The 20,563-nt window shown below is 36.3% G+C and overlaps 1 protein-coding gene across 3 annotated transcripts in view; it reads left to right on the forward strand.

Annotated features, from left to right (window-relative positions):
- The window catches only part of GABRA4 (gamma-aminobutyric acid type A receptor subunit alpha4), a 76,257-nt gene that overhangs the window by 51,218 nt on the left and 4,476 nt on the right, over nucleotides 1–20,563 (forward strand). Inside the window, exon 9 of one of the 3 annotated variants that reach the window (XM_037742646.1) lies at nucleotides 15,237–16,382. The exons of the other annotated variants lie outside the window; for them this stretch is intronic. Coding sequence (XP_037598574.1) covers nucleotides 15,237–15,287 — 51 coding nt within the window. The 3' untranslated portion in view covers nucleotides 15,288–16,382. Of the gene's footprint in view, nucleotides 1–15,236; nucleotides 16,383–20,563 lie in introns of those variants that run through there. 3 annotated transcript variants of the gene reach the window in all.

Below are 20,563 nucleotides of genomic sequence, written 5' to 3' on the forward strand. Positions count from 1 at the left end.
GTAGCCAGTAAGTACACCTAGCTATTCACGGTTTTAGAAATCATAGCCCTATGAAGTTTCTAAGCTTCAAAGAACGTAAAATTGAGGTGTAAGAAGTGTCTCAAGTCTTTTTTAAGCTGCAGTGCCTGTGCAAGATATAGGCCAATTGTTCTACAATGTCAGACAGTTAAATACTGTTGTTTTAGTCTCAGAGATTTTGTTACAAGACTATATTCCTCATTTAGGAAAAAAATATATGAAAACGAGTAAAATTGGGGGCTGAAGCAAGTAGGGTAAAATCACAAATATGAAAGTGAGAAGAGAAATTCTGAATAAGATGTCCTTTATTCCACCTGCTGGGATCTAGCTTATGCATTACCTAAGTGCTTCCATTTTTAGGTCTATTTTGTAAAGTAGTCATCAAAGATACCTTAAAGTTTCATCATATTTGTTGGTCCGAATGAACATACATGCTGAACTTTTATTGGGGATATACAGTATGAATCCAAGTGTTATATTCTGGCTAGAACACTGCTGTTGTTTGAGGTAATGGTACTCTGCTTGATAGACCAGATTTAGTACAGTGTAGTGCAGCCTAATTCATTACAGAGTTGTTCATCTCAGAAATAGCTACATGAAATAAAATATTATATATGTTTATTTCGGGCCAATCTGCCAGCACAGTAGAGTGAGCACAATCATCTACTCTCAGCAATGCAAGCAATGAGACATAATTTATCGCTTTTTTTTTTTTTTTTTTTACTAGCTCACCATAATATTCTTCCCTAGTTTGAATGCTCCACACAATCAGATTACTGTGTTTACTCCATGGTATTTCTTTGTGTCATTAATATCCTATTTTCTGTCAGAGGATATCTTTACATAAGATAAAATTTATTAGATTTCCAAAGGATAAACAAATTGATTATTTTAATGGTTAAAATATAGTTTGGGTGTTCAGTGGAGGTCTTAAGACTCTCGATCAGCAGATGGGATTCACGATCTAGGTCTATCAGGGTTACTATTAGAATAATTTTAGCTTGCTGAGAAGATAAAGGCATTAGCCAAAAGCCTCTGGATATATTGACAATAGTTGATAAATTAAGATAAAAAGCATGCAGCCCAAAGTGGACTGTATAAGAGTGTGCAGTAATTCATTTGGTGCTACTGTTTTCAATATACTCAAGTATTCTGGCTGACAGCCACAGCCTTAACTGCCAGGCCTACTAGTGAGGACATCGTCAGGGTGATTCCAACCCAGCCCTTATCATTGAAACCACATGACAGACCTTGACTGATAGCAGCCTACCTGAGTTCAGCCAGCCTCTAAACACTTGAGAGATAAAATTAAAATGATTGCTGTTGCTTTAAGTCACTATATTTCAGGGAGATTTATTATGCAGCACAAGATTCACTGGGAAACACATGCTTTTAAGTCAGATATAACCAAGATCAAATAATGACTCTGCCTCTTGCTAGTGGGATGATGTCAGCCAAGATCTGCAATTTTTCTTGTTCTGTTTGCTCATCTTACAGATGTCTAATCTGGAATGCTGCAGGTGCTCAGTAAATATGTTTTCCTTCTTTCCTTCCTACTTTACTTCCTTCCTTCATTCCTTTTTTTGCATCCTTTCTTCCTTCCATCCTTCTTTCCCCTCTTTGCTTCCTTCCTGCTTTCCTCCTCTTCCTTCCCCTGTAAATTTAACTGAGTGCAGCTGCTTTTGTGGTAGGCCATTTTAAACTGGAATATGTTAGTGCCAGGTGTGGATTTAATTGGACCTTTACTTAGAATGCAGGCAGACAGAATTCAGGATGCATTTATTTTTTTCAGTGAAAACTGCTGAATCACTGGTTCCAAAATCAGCATAAAATATGCTCAGACCTTCCACAGACAGCATGTGTGATGTGATCAAGTGCCTTGGGGGAATGGGGTAAACAAATTTTTAAAAAAGGAATGTTTCCATCAGTTCGCAGTGAACATTATCAGAATTCAGTTCAGGCAAAGAATATCTTAAAAAGCTAGATAAAGGAAATGAAGGCATGAGCAACATGTTATTTGTAGGAATGACATACATTATCTCCTTGGCAACTGCAGGGTGGCATGCAATTTGGCAATCTATGTTGTGTCATCTTGGATGCCTGGAAGTCACTGTTTCCTATGGAAACAAAGGAAAGAACAACATGAGAAAAAGAGTTCTGATTTTAGTATTCTGGAAAAGTATTTTAAAACCGAGAGGCCAGCAAGCTTCCATGGCATAACTAGAACTCAAAATGGCATTAAGTTTTTATTTATTAATTCCATAATGCTTTAGAACGTGAATTAGATCCAATTTTTTTTTTTTGGCTCTGCTGCACTTTTATTCTTGCTTTGTGTTCAAAAAATGACTTAAGAAATTTGTGTGGAACCTTCAATGCACCAGTGCATAACCTTTCATAAACATCAGAGTCTCAGCTTATGCACATTTATTAAGAGACTAATTTATGCCAGGTGTTGTACTAGGTATCATGACTGTATAGATTCTGTATGTCTTATAATCATCCTTTCCTGTCTGCAGAATGTTGTGGGATTTCTATGTTTGAAGTGAATCAATAATTTAACAAGCACTGACTTTGGCCCGGATTGGAGATCCTATTATATTGAGAACTAAGAGTTAGCAGAAATGAACAATAGGGTTACACAATACTTGATGGGGCACAAAATAATTCTCATCATGCTCTGTCTTTGGTTAGTCACTTGGGAAACCTTTCTTGGGTGTAAAAAAGTGTTGTTTTGTTATCAACAGCCTCCAAGTAAATGGCTCCAAAATATTTATAATAGTGACTCACATTCTATATAATTTCATTTGATAGGTCATTGACTGAAATTGAATGTCTTAAATGAAGGAAATGAAGTTTGCAAGATAGCTGGCTAGAATCTATCAGTTTCCACTTTGATGAAATTCAAAGAAGTATCAACATTATAAAAAACTACAAAGGCAGTCTAAAGGGTTGCAGTGAGACTGCCTGGTCACAGCAGGAGAATGATATGGCCAGCTACACGAGTTTAAAACATCACATCAGTCTTGCCAGGATCACCAGTGAGCTACAGAGACTTTTTTTTTTTTTTAAATAGTGCTGAAGATAAGGACTTGAGGTTTTACTGCGGAGTAGAAATTTGAGTTCAACAGTCAGCTCTTCTCAAGGACAATGTTGCCTCCCATTGATTTTTTTAGTGTCTTTAAAGCATTACTTTGACTGCTTATTCTTCATCTGCTTTCCAGTCTCCTCCTGGAAAAAGGTGAGGCATTTATTTACATTCCTGGAGACTCTTAAGGAATGACTTTGAGACAGATTGCTAGTATCCACCAAAGAGCCTGTAGGCTGCTTTTTCAAATAGCAATTTAAGGTGTTCTTTTAGCTCAAAAGAGTAGAAGCTATATGCCTGGTTTTATAATTTCAGTATCAAAATTAACAACCAGATTTCACTTCCTGAATTTTCCTCCTATAGGGTCTTATTTTACTATGTCCTCTCTAAGAGCAGTATTTCAGTTTAGAATTTTCTTGGGTTTGTGGAGATATTCATGGAAGATTTAAATAGCATTGCAGCTGTACAGAAAAGCTGTTCTAGTGTGTGCTTTAAAAATCAGCTTTTCAATAAACGATGGCTTTAGACTATGATTGAGAGGAAAAAACCAGTCCTTGTTAAACAAGCTATCACAGCCACTGGCTACATGTTCCAAGCAGTTTGAAGAGCAGGCTCATATTTCTCATCCCTCTGCTCTGGGAGAGGCAGGCTGGTGCCCATGGGCCTCATGCCTTTCCTGTGAAGCCTCAAAGGGCAAGAGAAAGGTGCAGGTTGATCTAGGATTTGACTCTTTCCTACTCAGTAACAGTCATTCAGGCATCCCTTTCAACAGGCAGATATATGAGACAGGAGAAGAAAAGCATTTTATTCTGGTTATCGGCTAATATTCCAGGATTGACTCATTAAACAGTCCATTAACTACTATAGTGGCCCAGGAAGTATAATCTGGATAGAATAAAAGACTGTCATCTGGTTTTCAAGTGGATTTAAATATGCTGCTTTTGGCTCTATTGCTCTGCCAACTACTTACTTCCTAAACACATTGCATGAAACTTATTTCTGCTGTTTTGATTGTACAAGAGAGAATGATTTTGTTGTTGATTTATTTTAATACTGTTTACTCATCATTTATTTTTCATCTAATTCATTTGACTTACTTTTATTGAATACTTTCCAGTGTTTGGTACTGTGTGAGTTGGTAGGGAAAGGAAAACAGTAAGACACTGTTGAGGCCTTTAAAGAAATTCAGAGTTTGGAGGGGCACTCACACAAGCGTGCTAAATGCTAGGCTAAGAGAAAGCATTAAGATGCGGTGTGAAGATGCAATGGTCCTGATTTGAGTTTGTATGGTGTAAGATTTGATGATGGTGGTAGGGTGTCAGATTAAACCTTTCAGAGGAAGCAATGTTTAGATACTATCTTGGAAATTATAAAAGGGAGGTAAAGAAGATGGAGGCGAGATGACAGTGAGAAGGGAATGTGCAAAAAACCAGAAGCAAAAGAAGATGGCTCACATTTCTAGAACTAAACTAAGACATCCTGGCTAGAGTCCAGGTGTTTTAATTTGGGTTTCTCTCAAAGCAGACTCTGTTGCAAGGATGTGTGCAAGCAATTTATTTTTAAGGTGTTCCCGAGAAGCACTGTGAGGGAAGTGAGAGGGAAAGGAAGAAAAGCCAATCAAGTGTCATGAATGAGCAGGTTTACCACTGTGTGCTCATAATGCTTGAGACCTTCTCAAACTATGCGGGGGCCAAGCTTTAGAAATGTCACCCTGGGTGACAAGGAAGATGGAGTACTTACCAATACCTGTCTTTTGTTGATTAGGCTCACTCAGAAGTGTTTTTTCATTGAAATTATATATATTTAAGGTATGCAGCATCATGTTTTGACATACATGTGCATGGTGAACTAATTTCTATAGTCAAGCTAATTAATATGTCTATCTCTTTGTTGTACTGGATCGAGCGTAGAAAGTTAGCACCAAGACAAAAGTATGCCAGCTTGCAGGGTCATTTATTATGCCGGCGACCACAGAGGACTCACGTCTCTCCAACCTGTGGCCTCGAAAGGAGGGTGCCAAGACTTTTTATACCTGAAAAACCACCTTGGGAGTGGGGGTGAGGAGCAGGAATGGGGATGAAAAGGTTTCAGACATTGCAAGGTCCAGGGGATTCTGTAATTCACCTCCTGGGTGGAGGCGAGGGTGGTGGTCTCCGGACATTCCAAAGGCCAGGGGACTTTTGTCATTCTGTTTGTTACTTCAGTGGTTTACAGAAGTCAGGATAAGCATTTGCTTACACACAGATCTTAGTTATCCTGGGCTGCTTATTTTAGTTATTATTTTAGTTATTACCAATTGTAAGCAAAGGCTAGCAATTCTGGCACAATATCACATCTTCACATAGATACTCTTTTGGTGTGTGGTGAGAACATTTATGGTTTACCTTCCTAGCAAATTTCAAGCATACAATATGGTATGATTAAGCATGGTCCCTCTAGAATTTATTTGTGTTACATAACTGAAATGTTATACTCTTTGAGCAACATCTCCTCATTCCCCTCTGGTTCCCACCACCACTGGTAAACCCATTCTACTGAGAAATTAGTTAATGGGTACAATGTACATTATTTGGGTGATGGATACCCCAAAAGTCCTGACTTGACTACTGCACAACCTATACGTGTAACAAAATTGCACATGTACTCCATAAATGTATACACATTAAAAATAAATAAATAAATAATGTTTATAAAGATCCTGTAGGTAGAGTATTCCTCAAGCAGAGAAAGACAGTAAGCTAGCAGCCTACGTGGAGTAACCTCCTGGGTAAACCAAGTGAATATGGACCAGGTGCTGATAGCCTTTGCTAATACCAGGGTACCTAAGGTGGCTGATAGGATGGTTTGGGGAAAAGGAAGGGGTGGTGAGTCTGGACTCGGAGACAGGGCCCAAATCATGTAGAATGCTATGCCATTAATTTTTTTTTTCCCTGTAACAATCAGATGCCACTGAAAAAGTTTAAACAAGGAATTTATGTGATCCCATTGACAGTGTGTAAATATTATTTTAGTGGAGAGTAAAGAGAGAAAAGGTGCATAAGGATGTTAGGTCTCAGAATGTTAACAGGCTGTGCAATGGCCTGATGAGAAATGTGGAATGCCTTTCAAGAGCTGTGGAGAAGAAGAGACAGATTAGAAAGATACTGAGAAAAAGTGAAAGGAAAAGAGAATAAGGTAGAAGGAAGCAAAAACAGTTGAAGTTTTGTGGCTTGGAAAGCTTGCTGGATAGTGTGCCAATCTCTAAGATCTAGATTATAGCAGGAGAGATATTTGTTCGGACAAATATATCAAGTTTATTAGATATAAATAAATTTGTACCTCTATTAGACTTTGAATATAGGCAAGAATGTAAATTCCACAAGGGTAAGAACTTTGGGCTGGTTTCTACTCTTGTATTACCAGAGCCAAGAACAGTGCCTGGCACTCATTAAATACCTGTTGAAGAATTGAATGAATAAATGGGTAGATATGAATAAATAAATTAAAAGTCTGATATGCCTCTAGGATATCTAGATGATGTCTTACTGGCTATGTGGGCCTAGATGTTAGAAAAAATTGGGAGGAGAAGATGTTAGTTTTATGATATTGATATAAAGATTGTATTAAAAACCACTGAACAGGCCTATTTACTTGAAGATTAAGAAAACTGTGATAACTGAGATCTAAACCCTATAACATGTTATAGGTAGAAAAAGAGCATCTCACATTGGAGACTCAGAAAGGTAAATGGAACAGTGCTAGAGTGTAGAATTATGGGAAGAATTGAATGAAGCAAAGAATTGATCAACAGTGTTATATGCTACTCAAACAGACATACTTTTTTTTTTTTCTGAGACAGAGTCTCACTCTGTTGCCCAAGCTGGAGTGCAATGGTGCAATCTCAGATCACTGCAACCTCCACCTCCCAGATTCAAGCAATTCTCGTGCCTCAGCCTCCCAAGTAGCTAGGATTACAGAAGTGCACCACTGCACCCAGCTAATTTTTGTACATATTTTTTAGTAGAGATGGGGTTTCACCGTGTTGGCCAGGCTGGTAAGACGTAGATTTTCAAAAGTGCTTGCTATAGTGATCCACAAAGAATTTCAAAGGAAAGATGGGAGAGGAATCAAATAACAGGTTGGAAGTGAGGGAAAGATGAAGAAGTAGAAACCATAATTGTAGACAATTTTTCCCCAAATGGGTAGTGGTACATGATAGCTGCTGGAAGGAGTCATAAATTTGAGGAGTCTCATGAGCTGATGTTCCATAAGGATAAGGATTTTGCACTGTTGTTCTGTACTTGTGTGATATTGTGCCAGAATTGCTAGCCTTTGCTTTAGTTATTTAGTAATAACTAAAATAAGCAGCCCGGGATAACTAAGATCTGTGTGTAAACAAATGCTCATCTTGACTTCTGTAAACCACTGAAGTAACAAACAGAATGACAAAAGTCCCCTGGCCCTTGGAATGTCCGGAGACCCCCACCCTCGTCTCCACCCAGGAGGTGAATTACAGAATCCCCTGGACCTTGCAATGTCTGAAACCTTTTCATCCCCATTCCTGCTCCTCACCCCCACTCCCAAGGTGGTTTTTCAGGTATAAAAAGTCTTGGCACCCTCCTTTCGAGGCCACAGGTTGGAGAGACGTGAGTCCTCTGTGGTCGCCGGCATAATAAATGACCCTGCAAGCTGGCATACTTTTGTCTTGGTGCTAACTTTCTACGCTCCATCCAATACAACACTTGTATCACCAGAGCCAAGAAGAGTACCTGCAACATAAAATAGGTACTCAATGAATATTTGTTGAATAATGGAATGAGTAACTAGATGGCTGGATGAATGAACAAATTAAAAGTTTGTTATGCCTTCAAGACACCTGAATGATGTCCTGCTGGATATATGAATTTGCTTATTCATAACCCAAAAGAAATTTCAGTTATATACTATATTTTGAGTAAGTGTAAATATGTTTAAGGTGTTAATATATTAAAAAGAATAAAATCCACAGGATTCTTGATTTTATGCCTCTCTTGAAGCAGTCACCACCCCTAGAGGATACATTTTAAGCCTTTTAAAGCTTGGAGCTCTTAATCATCTCTTTATAATTGGCAGAACTGGGCAAGATGGGTTTTAGCTAGTTCTTGGTGTTGCTCCAAAGATGTTGATTATGTCCACCTAGGAAGAGTAAATAAAATGAATTTTGAACATGACACAAAATATGGCTTCTCATACATTTCCAACATTTACTGAAGTGGAAAGTTAAAGTATTAACATTTAGTTCAGTTGAAAAATACAAATATCTGAGCATAAAAATAATGTAAATTTCTATAGTAATATTTTACCTGACAGGAGCCATCTACATATCTGTGTTAGACTATTAAATGATAATTATAGAATAAAAACATTTAACAAGAATTGATCATTTATTATATGCTAGGCAATGTGTTAAGCACTTTATGGAAATCACCCCACCAGTAACTCTAAGTAGTTATCATTACTATTCTCACTGTACCCAGGAGAACTCTTAAGCACAAAGAGACTAAATAACTTACTCAAGGTTACAAAGCTAATATTTAGCAAAGTCCAAAATTTGAATCTATCTGATTTCAGAGCCTATGGTTCAGACTTTGTTTTTTTAACTACTAATACACTGCCATATAAGAATTATAATGAATGATAATGATATTTGATCGTTTTTGGTTTTCAGATTTGTTTTATAGAAGTTGATAGAGAGCACATTTCCTTTACTGCCTACTAGATATTTGGGTCTTCTAGTTTTTGGCCTGCCTGGTTGAAGTGGTTATATTGGCAGTATGCATTAATGTGCTGATGAACCATTTGCCATAAATTGCAACTCAGCTACTGGTTCCATTCATGCTAAATTTACAATCTACCTTTACTGACGTGCAAAATTGGCTTTCTTGTTATAAAGTGGTAGAACATGCAAAATAGTCTAATACCTTATTTTCCAGCTCAAGTAAGATTAGCTAGACTCAGAGAAAGTTAAAGAAAAAGTTTCACTTTGGATGAACAGCTGTTTGAGTATAAGATCCTTATTAAATGTTGAATGTTTTATGATAATGCCTATTAGAAACTATCGCTGATAGCTTAGGGCTTACTCTTCAGGGCAAGTCAAGTTATTTTCTGGAAAACGGCCAAATGGCTTCAGCAGTTTGGGAGGTGAGGGTGAGGGGGATCTGTTTGACAATGTAGGTGCTACCAATTGGTGTCACAACAGAACTAAATTAATTTGTTCTGCTGATTTAATGTGCTGTTTTACTGTAGATGGAATAAATTTGTAATGAATTATGTTAATAGGCTGACTTAACATGCTTTATGATCAATTGACTATGCTTCCATTTGTAAACACTATGGGAGAGGACTGATTTTAAAAAATGTAAAAACTGACAAAATAGGCGACTTAATCATCTTCTGCTACATATACATGTGTACACACACCTTATACATTATTTGGCACATGTATCGCTGAACTTTATTAACTTTAATTATTTGTAACCAATTTTGAGAATGATTGAAGAATCATTCTCAAATAAAAAACTAGAGCTAGTACTCATGTTGATACCTTCTCTGGGCTACAAATGAAGCTGAAATTGTAGTGTCCTATATACGAAAGGAAAAATGTTTCAATCAGTTTTACCATATATCTTGGATAGCAAATTTTTAAATAGCTTTTTTAAAGTGCTACATTCAAATTTCAGGGAGAGTTTGTGGAAGAAAGATAGGGAATAGATTTCCTCTTGTAGAAGAACATCATAAAATATTTTTATCACATAGAAAATGCAGATTTTGAGTAGCGTTGATTCATTTTTAAAATAACTCACAGGGAAAGTGTCTTCAATTAAAAAAATACAACTTTGCTCAGCTAGATTGCACTTGTTAAGATACAGTTTTCTGTAGAAGAAATCAACTAAATGTGGGCCTATTTATAAATATTTATTTATGCCTGAATGTAGAGGATATTTGTGATACAAAGTATTATCTATAAGCATTTCATGACAGTCAAGCTTCAAAGTAGAAAGAATGTTATGAATGGGAGTAACAACAATCAGTAAGAACTCTAGAACAATTTTCACATGCATTGGAAAGGAAGGTTTTTCTAATCAGGAGACAATTTTTGTGAGATACAAAAAAAGTTAGTACAGTACTTAGTTTTTAGTGGAAACTATGTAAATGTAAATCAAATCCAAATCTGATAAAGCAAACTGTTTACACACATCACTTAGGGGTTGTTATGGACATATTTCAGACAAACTCTTTTCTGTTTTTTAAAAAATATCGTAAGCGTGTATTTTTAATTCCATAAGTATATATATTTGCTATTGTAGGTGGCCTATTGAAGTAGTTAAGAGTGTGTATTTGGGATTCAAATTATGACTAACACATTTTAATTGTATGATGTTGGGAGACAGAGGTGCTCAACTTTTTATGTTTCAAAGCCTTCACTGGGAAAATGAAAATATTAGTAGTATCTCATGAGTTGTTGTAGGAGCTATTTGGGGTTATTTGTGAAAACAATTTAGGTAGTGCCTGGACTGTATTTAGTGCTTAATACATTGTTGAAATATTGATAATGATTCAGGATTTCTGTCTAGAAAGTGATATTATCAGATATTAATTATGTTAGAGTACAATGTATTTTAATTCCCTTAATTGTTCACTTCAAAAGGAAAAGTAAGAAGAGAAAGGGAAGAATTTAGACTATCTTCAAGGAACCTCACATTTCTTTTTTTTTGTGTGTGTGTATTCTTTCAATTATTCTTTTCTTTTTTTTTTTTCCCATTTATTTATTTTATTGTATTTTAGGTTTTGGGGTACATGTGAAGAACATGCAAAATTGTTGCATAGGAACACACATGGCAGTGTGATTTGCTGCCTTCCTCCCCATCACCTACATCTGGCATTTCTCCCCCTGCTATCCCCCCCCAGCTCCCCACCCCCCACCGTCCCTCCCCTATGTCCCCCCAACTGACCCCAGTGTGTAGTGCTCCCCTCCCTTTGTCCATGTGCTCTCATCGTTCAACACCCGCCTATGAGTGAGAACATGTGGTGTTTGATCTTAAGGAACCTCACATTTCTATTGACAAGGAAGGGTATTGGTCTTCCTTATCCTTTTACCACTGAGAGAAATCTTTGAAAAATTGTTTCTAGTATCACTAAGCATCTTCTTCCCTCATCCCTTAAGGGAATGGGGAGCTCTTTTGCCTATATAAAACTTACTTGTCCCTAATATCTCAGCTTAAGTATTACTTCCACAAAGAGGCTTTCCCACCTCCCAGGCTGGGTAATGTATTCCCTAGTTCCTCTAATTTTTTAAATAACATTTAGTGTTTGTTTATTTATTTATTTATTTATTGTGATTCCTGAGAGAAATTGCAAGGACTGTATGATTTTTCACCTCTGTACTCCGAGTTCTCAGCAAAATAACTTGAAAAAGTTGAATGAATGAATGAATGAGTTGAATCAATATGTTTAATAAGAACTTTATTACTATGTCTTAATTATGGGTAATCTTGACCTGTGTAATATGCTCCAACAAGAGAAGAAGCATGGAACTTGAACTATTTTTCCCAAAAAATAGATCAATTACAGTTATTATAAATGTTTTCATTCAGTAGGCAACATTGTCTGGGATTCCAAAGAAATTGGAATTCCAAATTCAGCAAGGTTCTTGGCTCATCAACAACTTCCTCACCTTGCACAGCTAAGATTTTACAGAGAGACTTGGCTTATAATGCTTGAGCTATAAAATTATTTTTCCCCAGCAAAACTATACTGAAAATCTGGCCTTGATAAATGATTGTTTTTTAGACAGTGCCCCTATTGCCTTTGGTGATGTAGATAAAATTGTAACTCAGACTACTTGCTATGCCAGCCTCCTGTAGGGTTGACCTGGACTTCAATGTTTCTGGATGGCTATTCATCATAGCACAATTTCATTACAATCAAGTGATATCAAGTCTATATTAAAAACAGAGCATTGTGCAAATATTGTCTGAGTTTGAATATAATTTTCTGAATATTCTGAAGCTGAAGAAAATCTTTCCCATAGGAGAATGTGGATGCTTTAAAGGTGAATTTATTTGACCATCTAGGTTAGCATTCTTCCACAATGTTTTATCAGATATCTCTATATATTAATTCCACTTTCAAGGCTTAAAAATATTCTTAAATAAAGTGTGAAAAAGAAAAGTTATAAATTATATTGTTAATTACATTTTTCAATATTTAAACAAATGCGTGCTTTGTAACCCAAAACACACATACACATGCACACATACACACAGACACATACTTATTTACATTACAGATGAGTCATAACCTGCTGAGAGGTGAAAATATTCAGGGAAAAATATTTGGTGGTTGAAGAAGAAGCAGGAGCTAAGTCTAAATTCTGAGGTTAAATAAAAGCTCCAGCTAACTGACTTCCCCTAATGTGGGTGAAGAGGAGCTGAAAATAACTCAAGAGTTACCTAAAGGAATCTTATTAACGTAATTTTGACCAATTAGGAAGAGGATGTAGATGCCCCCTAGTGGGTATGAAAGTATTTTCTCTCTTCAACCATAAGTAAAACTATTAAAAAGAAATTAATGCTTAATTTTTGTCAAAAGTATTTTTGCTTTTCTGTTTTTTTTTTTTTTTAAATCTTGGTTCTATCTAGAATTTAGAGGCTACCAGCAAAGTATACCCACTCAGTAAAGAAGGCACGACAGAAAAGAGTAGAAACAAAGAAAATGCCTGAAAGAAGAGAGAGTGATAAGATTGTTTGGGTGTTTGTTTGTTTGTTTGTTTTGTTTTTTCTATAAAAAAAAGTTAGCAATTTTGGAAATTTGTGTATCTTGAATTTAATTTTATTGACATTAGATTATTCTTTTAGTTTGCTCATGTTTCCATAACAAAATACTATAGGCTGGCTAGCTTAAACAACAGAAATTTATTTCTCACAGTTCTGGAGGCTAGAAAGTCTAATCTGAAGGTTCCAGCAGGGTTTGGTTTCTGAAGAGGGATCCTGTAGTGACGTGTAGACAGCTGTCTTCTTACTGTGTCCCCACATGATACAGAAAGGTGGCAGTGGTGAGAAGACAAACAGAAATCTGGCATTTCTTTCTCTTTTATGAGTGTACCATTCTATGAGACAGGGCTCCATATTTATGACTTCATTTAACCTTAACCACCTCCGTAAAGTTCTTATCTCCAATATACTCACATGGAGAGTTCTGTCTTCAACATAAGAATTTGGGAGAACATATTTCAGTCCATAGTAATGATTAAAACCTCTTAATGTTTGCATTCTTGACCTTTGATATTTGTAGCCATCCCTAGTTTGGTGGTCCACATTGCCTCATTCTCTTTATTTTCTTTTTTTTTAAATTGCATTTTAGGTTTTGGGGTACATGTGAAGAACGTGCAAGATTGTTGCATAGGTATACACATGGCAGTGTGATGTGCTGCCTTCCTCCCCATCACCTATATCTGGCATTTCTCCCCATGCTTTCTCTCTCCAACTACCCACCCCACACTATCCCTCCCCTATTTCCCCTGACAGACCCCAATGTGTGATGCTCCCCTCCCTGTGTCCATGTGTTCTCATTGTTCAACACCCACCTATGAGTGAGAACATGCAGTGTTTGATTTTCTGTTCTTGTGTCAGTTTGCTGAGAATGATGGTTTCCAGGTTCATCCATGTCCCTACAAAGGACCGTAACTCATCGTTTTTGATGGCTGCATAGTATTCCATGGTGTATATGTGCCACATTTTCCCTGTCTTATTTTCTGCTTCCAATTTATGTGTTGAAGAAAGTCCTTTTGACTTCTATAATGAAATAAGAGGTAAAGGAAGAAGAGTGATACTACAGTGCCAGACCTATAGATTCACCGATATATTTCTTTTAAATATTCCAATATATTTAGAAAGTGTGCCAGTCAAACTGGATTGCCAATATTGTAATTGTGAGCCAATGCTATCGGTAATGTCTTTTCATAACATAATGAGATATGAATATTCTTATAGGTTGGGATTGCAACAGTTTCTCCAATCTGTGCTGTTTCCTTGATGACCACTTTCTAGATTTTACTCATAGTTGGTAAAAATCCCAGAAAGAAACAGTGATCTGGTAGAATAGTACATAAGATGTCCTTCTTTTATAACCCACATCTATTTTAGACAATGAAACACTTGTGGCTATAGTCTTTCCTACATGGTATCTGACATTAGGTGTAGTAGCTAGTTCAGTTTAAAGCATGTTAGCTGAGTGCCAGGTGCAAAAGAATTACTCAATAAAAGTTAGCCATTGTTTTGGCTGTTGTTGCTATTGCTACTGTTTCCTAAAGAGCTTTTTCCTGTGTGTCTTATGATAAGTTATAAGGTTTACTCTAGTGTTAATTCTCACCCTTACTAACAATATGTATGTTTATTTTGCTATTGCATATTGTATTTGTTTCTCATTTTCACCAGCAACATGATTTCCATGACTGACTTCACCCTACAGTATTCTTTCCTTCAGTGATCATTTGCTTTGCTAATTATTAGACAGGATGGCCATATTTTCATAGATGTATAATATTGTTTTCTAAAATTTTGTTTCCTGTAATTATTTATTTCTGTGATGTATCATTTTCTTTTTGAGGCAGAATCTTATTATGTGACCTCAGCTGGTTTATTTCTATATAATATTCATTCGAATCCTACCATTTGCCAGACATTGAGCTATGTGCCTTACATGCATTATCTTATATATTTATTAGGAGTAGGACACCATTATTAATCCTGTAGCAAGGACTTTGAGGTTTTGAGAGGCTAAATAACTTGCTTAATATCTCACAGCTAGTAAATGACAAATTCAGTATTTGCAACCAGTTTTGTCTGATTTGGGAACCCACATTGCAACTGTTTAGCAAGTATTTTTTAATTTCTGATCCCTAGATCACTGACAATGGCATAGCTAATGAAAAAACTTCCTGCAAATAGGGCTTGTTTGAGACTTTGAGTTTTTAACCAGTCTCAGATTATTCTTGTAAACACTTTGTATGACCACAATACAGTTTTTCTACATCGAATAAGAAAAGATTCAACTAGCTTAGTATCTGCATTTAGAAAAAGTGAGTGGAGTGTCCTTTGCACTCCTTTCTCTCCAGGGTTATGTTGGCAGTACTGATGAAAGCAGCTGCTGGCATGATTTCAGGTAGCATTTGAACAAGTCTGCTTAACTAAGCTGAGAACTTCTGCTCTGACTAATGAAGTCTCTAACAAAGCGATTTCCTCCATTGGAGCTACATATCTACTACAGTATACAAAACATTTACAAACGAAAAGAAACACTAGGAATCAGTATGAAACAAAAGTAACCACAAAGTCATATATCTTAAAGAAATTTTAATGTTTTAAACCCTCAACTCTAAATATATCAAGGAAAAATGAATGAATTCCTTAAGATTTTTTTTTCTGGTAATCCCAAATGGAAAACAAAAGTTTATCCTAGTGCCGGATATTGAAAGTAATATTTCTATAGCTTATGAAAATACAAACATTGAATTAAATGGCAACATTGGGAGAAAATTAGGTATAATAAATAGGGAACTCAGCATTTTCATTTCTACATTTTGGAGCTCAATATATGATAGAATCCCTTGGTAATTATTTATAAAATATTTAGTATGTTTATTTAGAGGTGAAGTGTTAAATATTTCTATGTGTAGCACTTTCTAAAAACGCTGTTGATAGTCCTCAGTAAATCATTAGCTTGCAGTTTAGTTTTAGCTGCTCCACCATGCTTGTTTATTTCCCTATTAAATAAGATGTGTGGCTTACCCATGAAGTCCTGTTCAAGTGGCCTTGAATAAATGTCTTTACATTACTGGATTCTTTTTTTTTTTTTTAATATGTGACTCATTGATATTCTGGAAGATAAACCTATTCATTATCAGTCTTGTTAGTTTTTAATTTATAAGGGTTAAATTACATTTTATTAAACTTCACTAGCTTCTCAAGCAAGCAATATGAATGTAATTGGCTGCATTCTGCAAACCTAATCTTAGTCACTTTATCTCATTGCTGTTAGAGTAATAAGTTGAGGTGTTATTTTTTTTGTAGTTGATAAACATTATTTAGAAATTGTGTCAGATCATAGTCATGATTGACGAATTGCTTGGATCTGCTCCTGTTTGCCTGTTGCTGCTTTCATTTGTTGGTAATGTTTGAATCTACCACCTCACATCTCTTTTCTTGCTTCAGGCTATTGTGACTAATGACAAAGTCATTTCAAACTAAATCATTTTTTTAAAATTCAAATGAAGCTTAGGTGCTTTTTCCTGTTTGAAACCACTGTGCATCAGCTAAATAGTGATGGAATCACTGAAATCCCTATACTCTGTATGAAACACAACATCACTCTGACTCATTAGTTGCACCAAAATGTGAAGGTTGTGTGATTATTCTTAGTGAATCTTGTGCCAGATAGGCCAGAAGATACCTTATTGCTTTTGTGGTTTGTCATTGTGGAAAATGACTACTTTTAACAGAGTAGAACTTGAGACATAACTACAAAAAGAACTTAAATGTCATTTAACTGCTTGGCAGAAAGCAATGATTTAAGTCTCAAATCAGTCGAATTCCTCTTTCCTTTATGTAGAATATGAAATATAGAATATTAAAACTACTAAGGCATTCTCAGTGGGACTTGGGATTGAGTCAAGATAACTTAAATGCTTTAGGCACTACCTGCAATATTCTAAAGATATGTTCCATGAACAAAGAAATAATAAATTGGAGATCAGATAAAAATGTTTGACACTTTCTAATTTGAAAAGGGATCTTGATTCTATAGGATATCCATTTTAATGCAATTTATCAAATATGAAGTAGGTGCCTACTGTGTGCATTAATCTACAATGATTGATAAGACAGTCTATATTATATTTATTTATTTATTTGAGACAGAGTTTCACTCTTATTGCCCAGGCTGGAGGACAGTGTGGCTCCATCTCAGTTCACTCCAACCTCTGCCTCCAGGGTTCAAGCGATTCTCCTATCTCAGCCTCCTGAGTAGCTGGGATTACAGGCATACACCACCATGCCCGACTAATTGTGTATGTTTGGTAGAGACAGGGTTTCACCATGTTGGTCAGACTGGTCTTGAACTCCTGACTGCAGATGATCTGCCCACCTTGGGGCCTCCCAAAGTGCTGGGATTACAGGCGTGAGCCACCACGCCCAGCCAAGACAGCCTTTATATTCTAGCTCATTACTGCTTTTAAACTTGGAATAAAAATACTTGATTTTTGTTTTCAGATGGTAATCTTTTGGGCATTATACTGTTCCCCCCATTCTCAAAAAGTCTCTTACATTGTTCCTTTTTCTAGCCACTTTAGACTGATTCTTTTTATTTTTGCTTAGGCACTCTTCTTTCTCTATGCCTACCCTTCAAAGCTAAGCTTTTATTTCTTTGATATTTATAACATGTCAAATAGTAGATATCATCAGAATATAGTTCTCAAACTGTCGAAAACATGACATACAAATAATGAGTGGACAGGACTTCCAAGGTTTGTTCAATTGTTAATTAATGAGAGAACCACTTAGACGGTAAAGTGGGTTCAAAATCTTTTTGAGGAATGGCTTTTTATAGGCAATTTTTAAAAAGAAAAAAAAGTAAAATAAGACTGGTAGTTTAAATACAAAAGGCTTAATGTCTTACAAGTCAATAAAACCATAACCTTTGGTGATGTTTTGTACTAGACAGGAATCCACAAGTGAATATGTTAACAGTGTTTGGGTTCTAATCAAATATTAAATAGCAAAATTAAACTCAACTAAAATATTCTAGAGACTGAATAATCCTTGAGTAGGCTTGTTAAACAATACCCTATTATGACATTGAAAGGACATGCTGTATTTTTTTCTGATGTCCAAGTCTTGTATAATTTTCCTTAACATTATACTGACTATTTTAAATACTTGACTGACTCAAATAGGTGCAGATTGTTACGTTCTTTAAAGCTTCCTCCCCACTTGTGAGTAGAGAACCTCTACAATTAGGCCAAACAGATACAACACTAAATACTTCTGTTCTTACTTTTCTCTACTGTAAAATGAGGTAATGGAATAAGTTGATCACTGAAATCTCTCTCAGTTTTAAAATATTGTAATTCTTTAAGACTGGAATTGTGAAGAGCAAAATGTCTTGGGCCTTTAGCTAGTGTGTGGATTAGGCAACAGTGCCCCCTAAAGGTCCTCTATGAGTTCGGGCAGGCCAACCTGAGTATCCTAGAGCGTCTGAGGAACTTCTCCTCACAAGCACTTTGGCAACACCTCCCATCAGGACTTTGATCTAACACATCTATCTACTACCCATTGCCACAATTATATTGCATAACAGAAGACCACGATACTTCTGGTACACACAAAATATTTAAATGTTCTCTAGTCTATGGATCAACTGTGAATTCTATTGATCTTGATTACACTTCCTTGGGCAGCTCATTTTCTCTTATTGGAACACTCATACATCTAGTGTCAGCTGGTTGTTGGGTGTTCTAGGATGGTCTCACTGTGAAAACTGGCTATTCTCCAAATGATCTCTTAGCCTCTAGCTGGCTAGCCCAGGTTGACCTGTTCTTATGGTGGTGGTGGCAGTGTTTCTAGAAAGAGTGTAAGAACTCTTGAGGTTAAGAATTGGAAATGACAAACTATTATTTCTATCACATACTATTGGACAAAGAAAGTCATTAGGCAGCTTATGGGAAAATAGACTCCAACTTTGGATGAATCAGGAGAGGGTAAGCTCCTGGGCATTAGTATGCAGCATGAATATGGAGGGCATGAATATGGAGAGAAACAATGAATCGGTGTCACTTTTGAAGCAAGTCTATTATATAGAACACAAGTCACAAGATTTTAGGACATGCCAGAAGGAAACTGGTCTAGAACCAAAGAACTTAAATGTTTTAATAGTTTGTTTTGGTGGACAGTAAAGCTACTGGAAGTCAGTTTGATTCTTTCTACTCTTGCTCTTAAAATTCATTAGACAATACCAGAGCAGTGATTGGGGTTATTTATTCTGTACTATGAAGACAGGCACTTCTAAGTACTCTACCAAATGCTACGTGAATGTTGATATTTTCTGGTCCAGCAAGTGGGAACACGCAGTATTCCTGGCTTTGGGTGAATGTCAGGTATTGTTTCTTTTAATCATTTTGGATGGTTCCGCTCAGCCTTGGGTTGTTTCCTCACACTCAGAAACCAATCTGATTAGTAAAATACTCAGTGGGGACTCTCTTCAGATCTTTGGAGTTCTCTCTTTGTTTAGCATTCTTATCTCTGGTACTTTGTCTTGTGAACTCTGCCACCTTGGTCTCCCAAGACTCTTAACTCCATCTCTTCAGTTCCGGAAGTCTGCCAGTTTTTTCTGGTTTTTCCTTTCCTATACCACAGCATGGCAACTCTCTCAAGTTTGTTTCTTTCCTCTCAGTGCTTACGGTTCTGTGTTGTCTAATGGCCAGTTTCTTCAAACAGTTGTTTTGCATATTTTGTCACATTTTGGGAGACATTTTAGGCAGAAAAGTAGATTCAGTTCAATTCATTTTGGCTGGAAGGGAAAGCCTCCAGTCCTTAGAATTTAGTGTTAGGAAACATACAGATTGTTAAAGGTCATGGACATCCTAACTGAGTGAAAGAAAAAGACAGTATGCAACTATCAGATATTTGAAAAAATGTGTTTCTTTCCTATTTGTCAAATTTATCATTTTTACTCTTTTTTCTCCTCTTGGGATATTCAGTATTTGGTTATAGTTTGGTTCTTGAATATATTTTACTTTTGTTGTATTTTGTATTGTATCATGTGTGTATGTATGTTTCCTTGCCAATGATTATATATGCTTTTTAAATTTTAAAGATCTACCTTGTTCTTTTTTATATTATTCACCATGTGTATAACGTGTTAGGATCAATGGTAATCAATTAATTGTTATCCTTTTCTGTAACAAGAGATTCAAAATCTGAGTAGTAATTAGATGACATTTATAATGTTCTGTGTAAAGAAAAAGTGCAGGATAAGAATTGGTTCTTCGGCTTAAAAATTGATGTCAATTTTGATTTCAATATTCTCCACCCAAATTTAGTGTCTCATGTTAGGCTACAGTTTCTCGTTAGTTCAACTGCAACCTGCTTAGAAGAATACTCCAAGCTGGCCAGGTACAGTGGCTCATGCTTGTAATACCCAGCATTTTAAGAGGCCAAGACGGGTGGATCACAAGGTCATGAGATCGAGACCATCCTGGCCAACATGGTGAAACCCCATCTCTACTAAAAATACAAAAATTAGTCAGGCTTGGTGGTGAGTGCCTGTAATTCCAGCTACTTGGGAGGCTGAGGCTTGAGAACTGCTTGAACCCAGAAGGTGGAGGTTGCAGTAAGCCGAGATCGCACCACTGCACTCCAGCCTGGGGACAGAGCGAGACTTTGTCTC

The sequence above is a fragment of the Cebus imitator genome, unplaced genomic scaffold (genome assembly GCF_001604975.1).
Source record: "Cebus imitator isolate Cc_AM_T3 unplaced genomic scaffold, Cebus_imitator-1.0 Scaffold124, whole genome shotgun sequence".
NCBI classification, from domain to species: Eukaryota; Metazoa; Chordata; class Mammalia; order Primates; family Cebidae; genus Cebus; species Cebus imitator.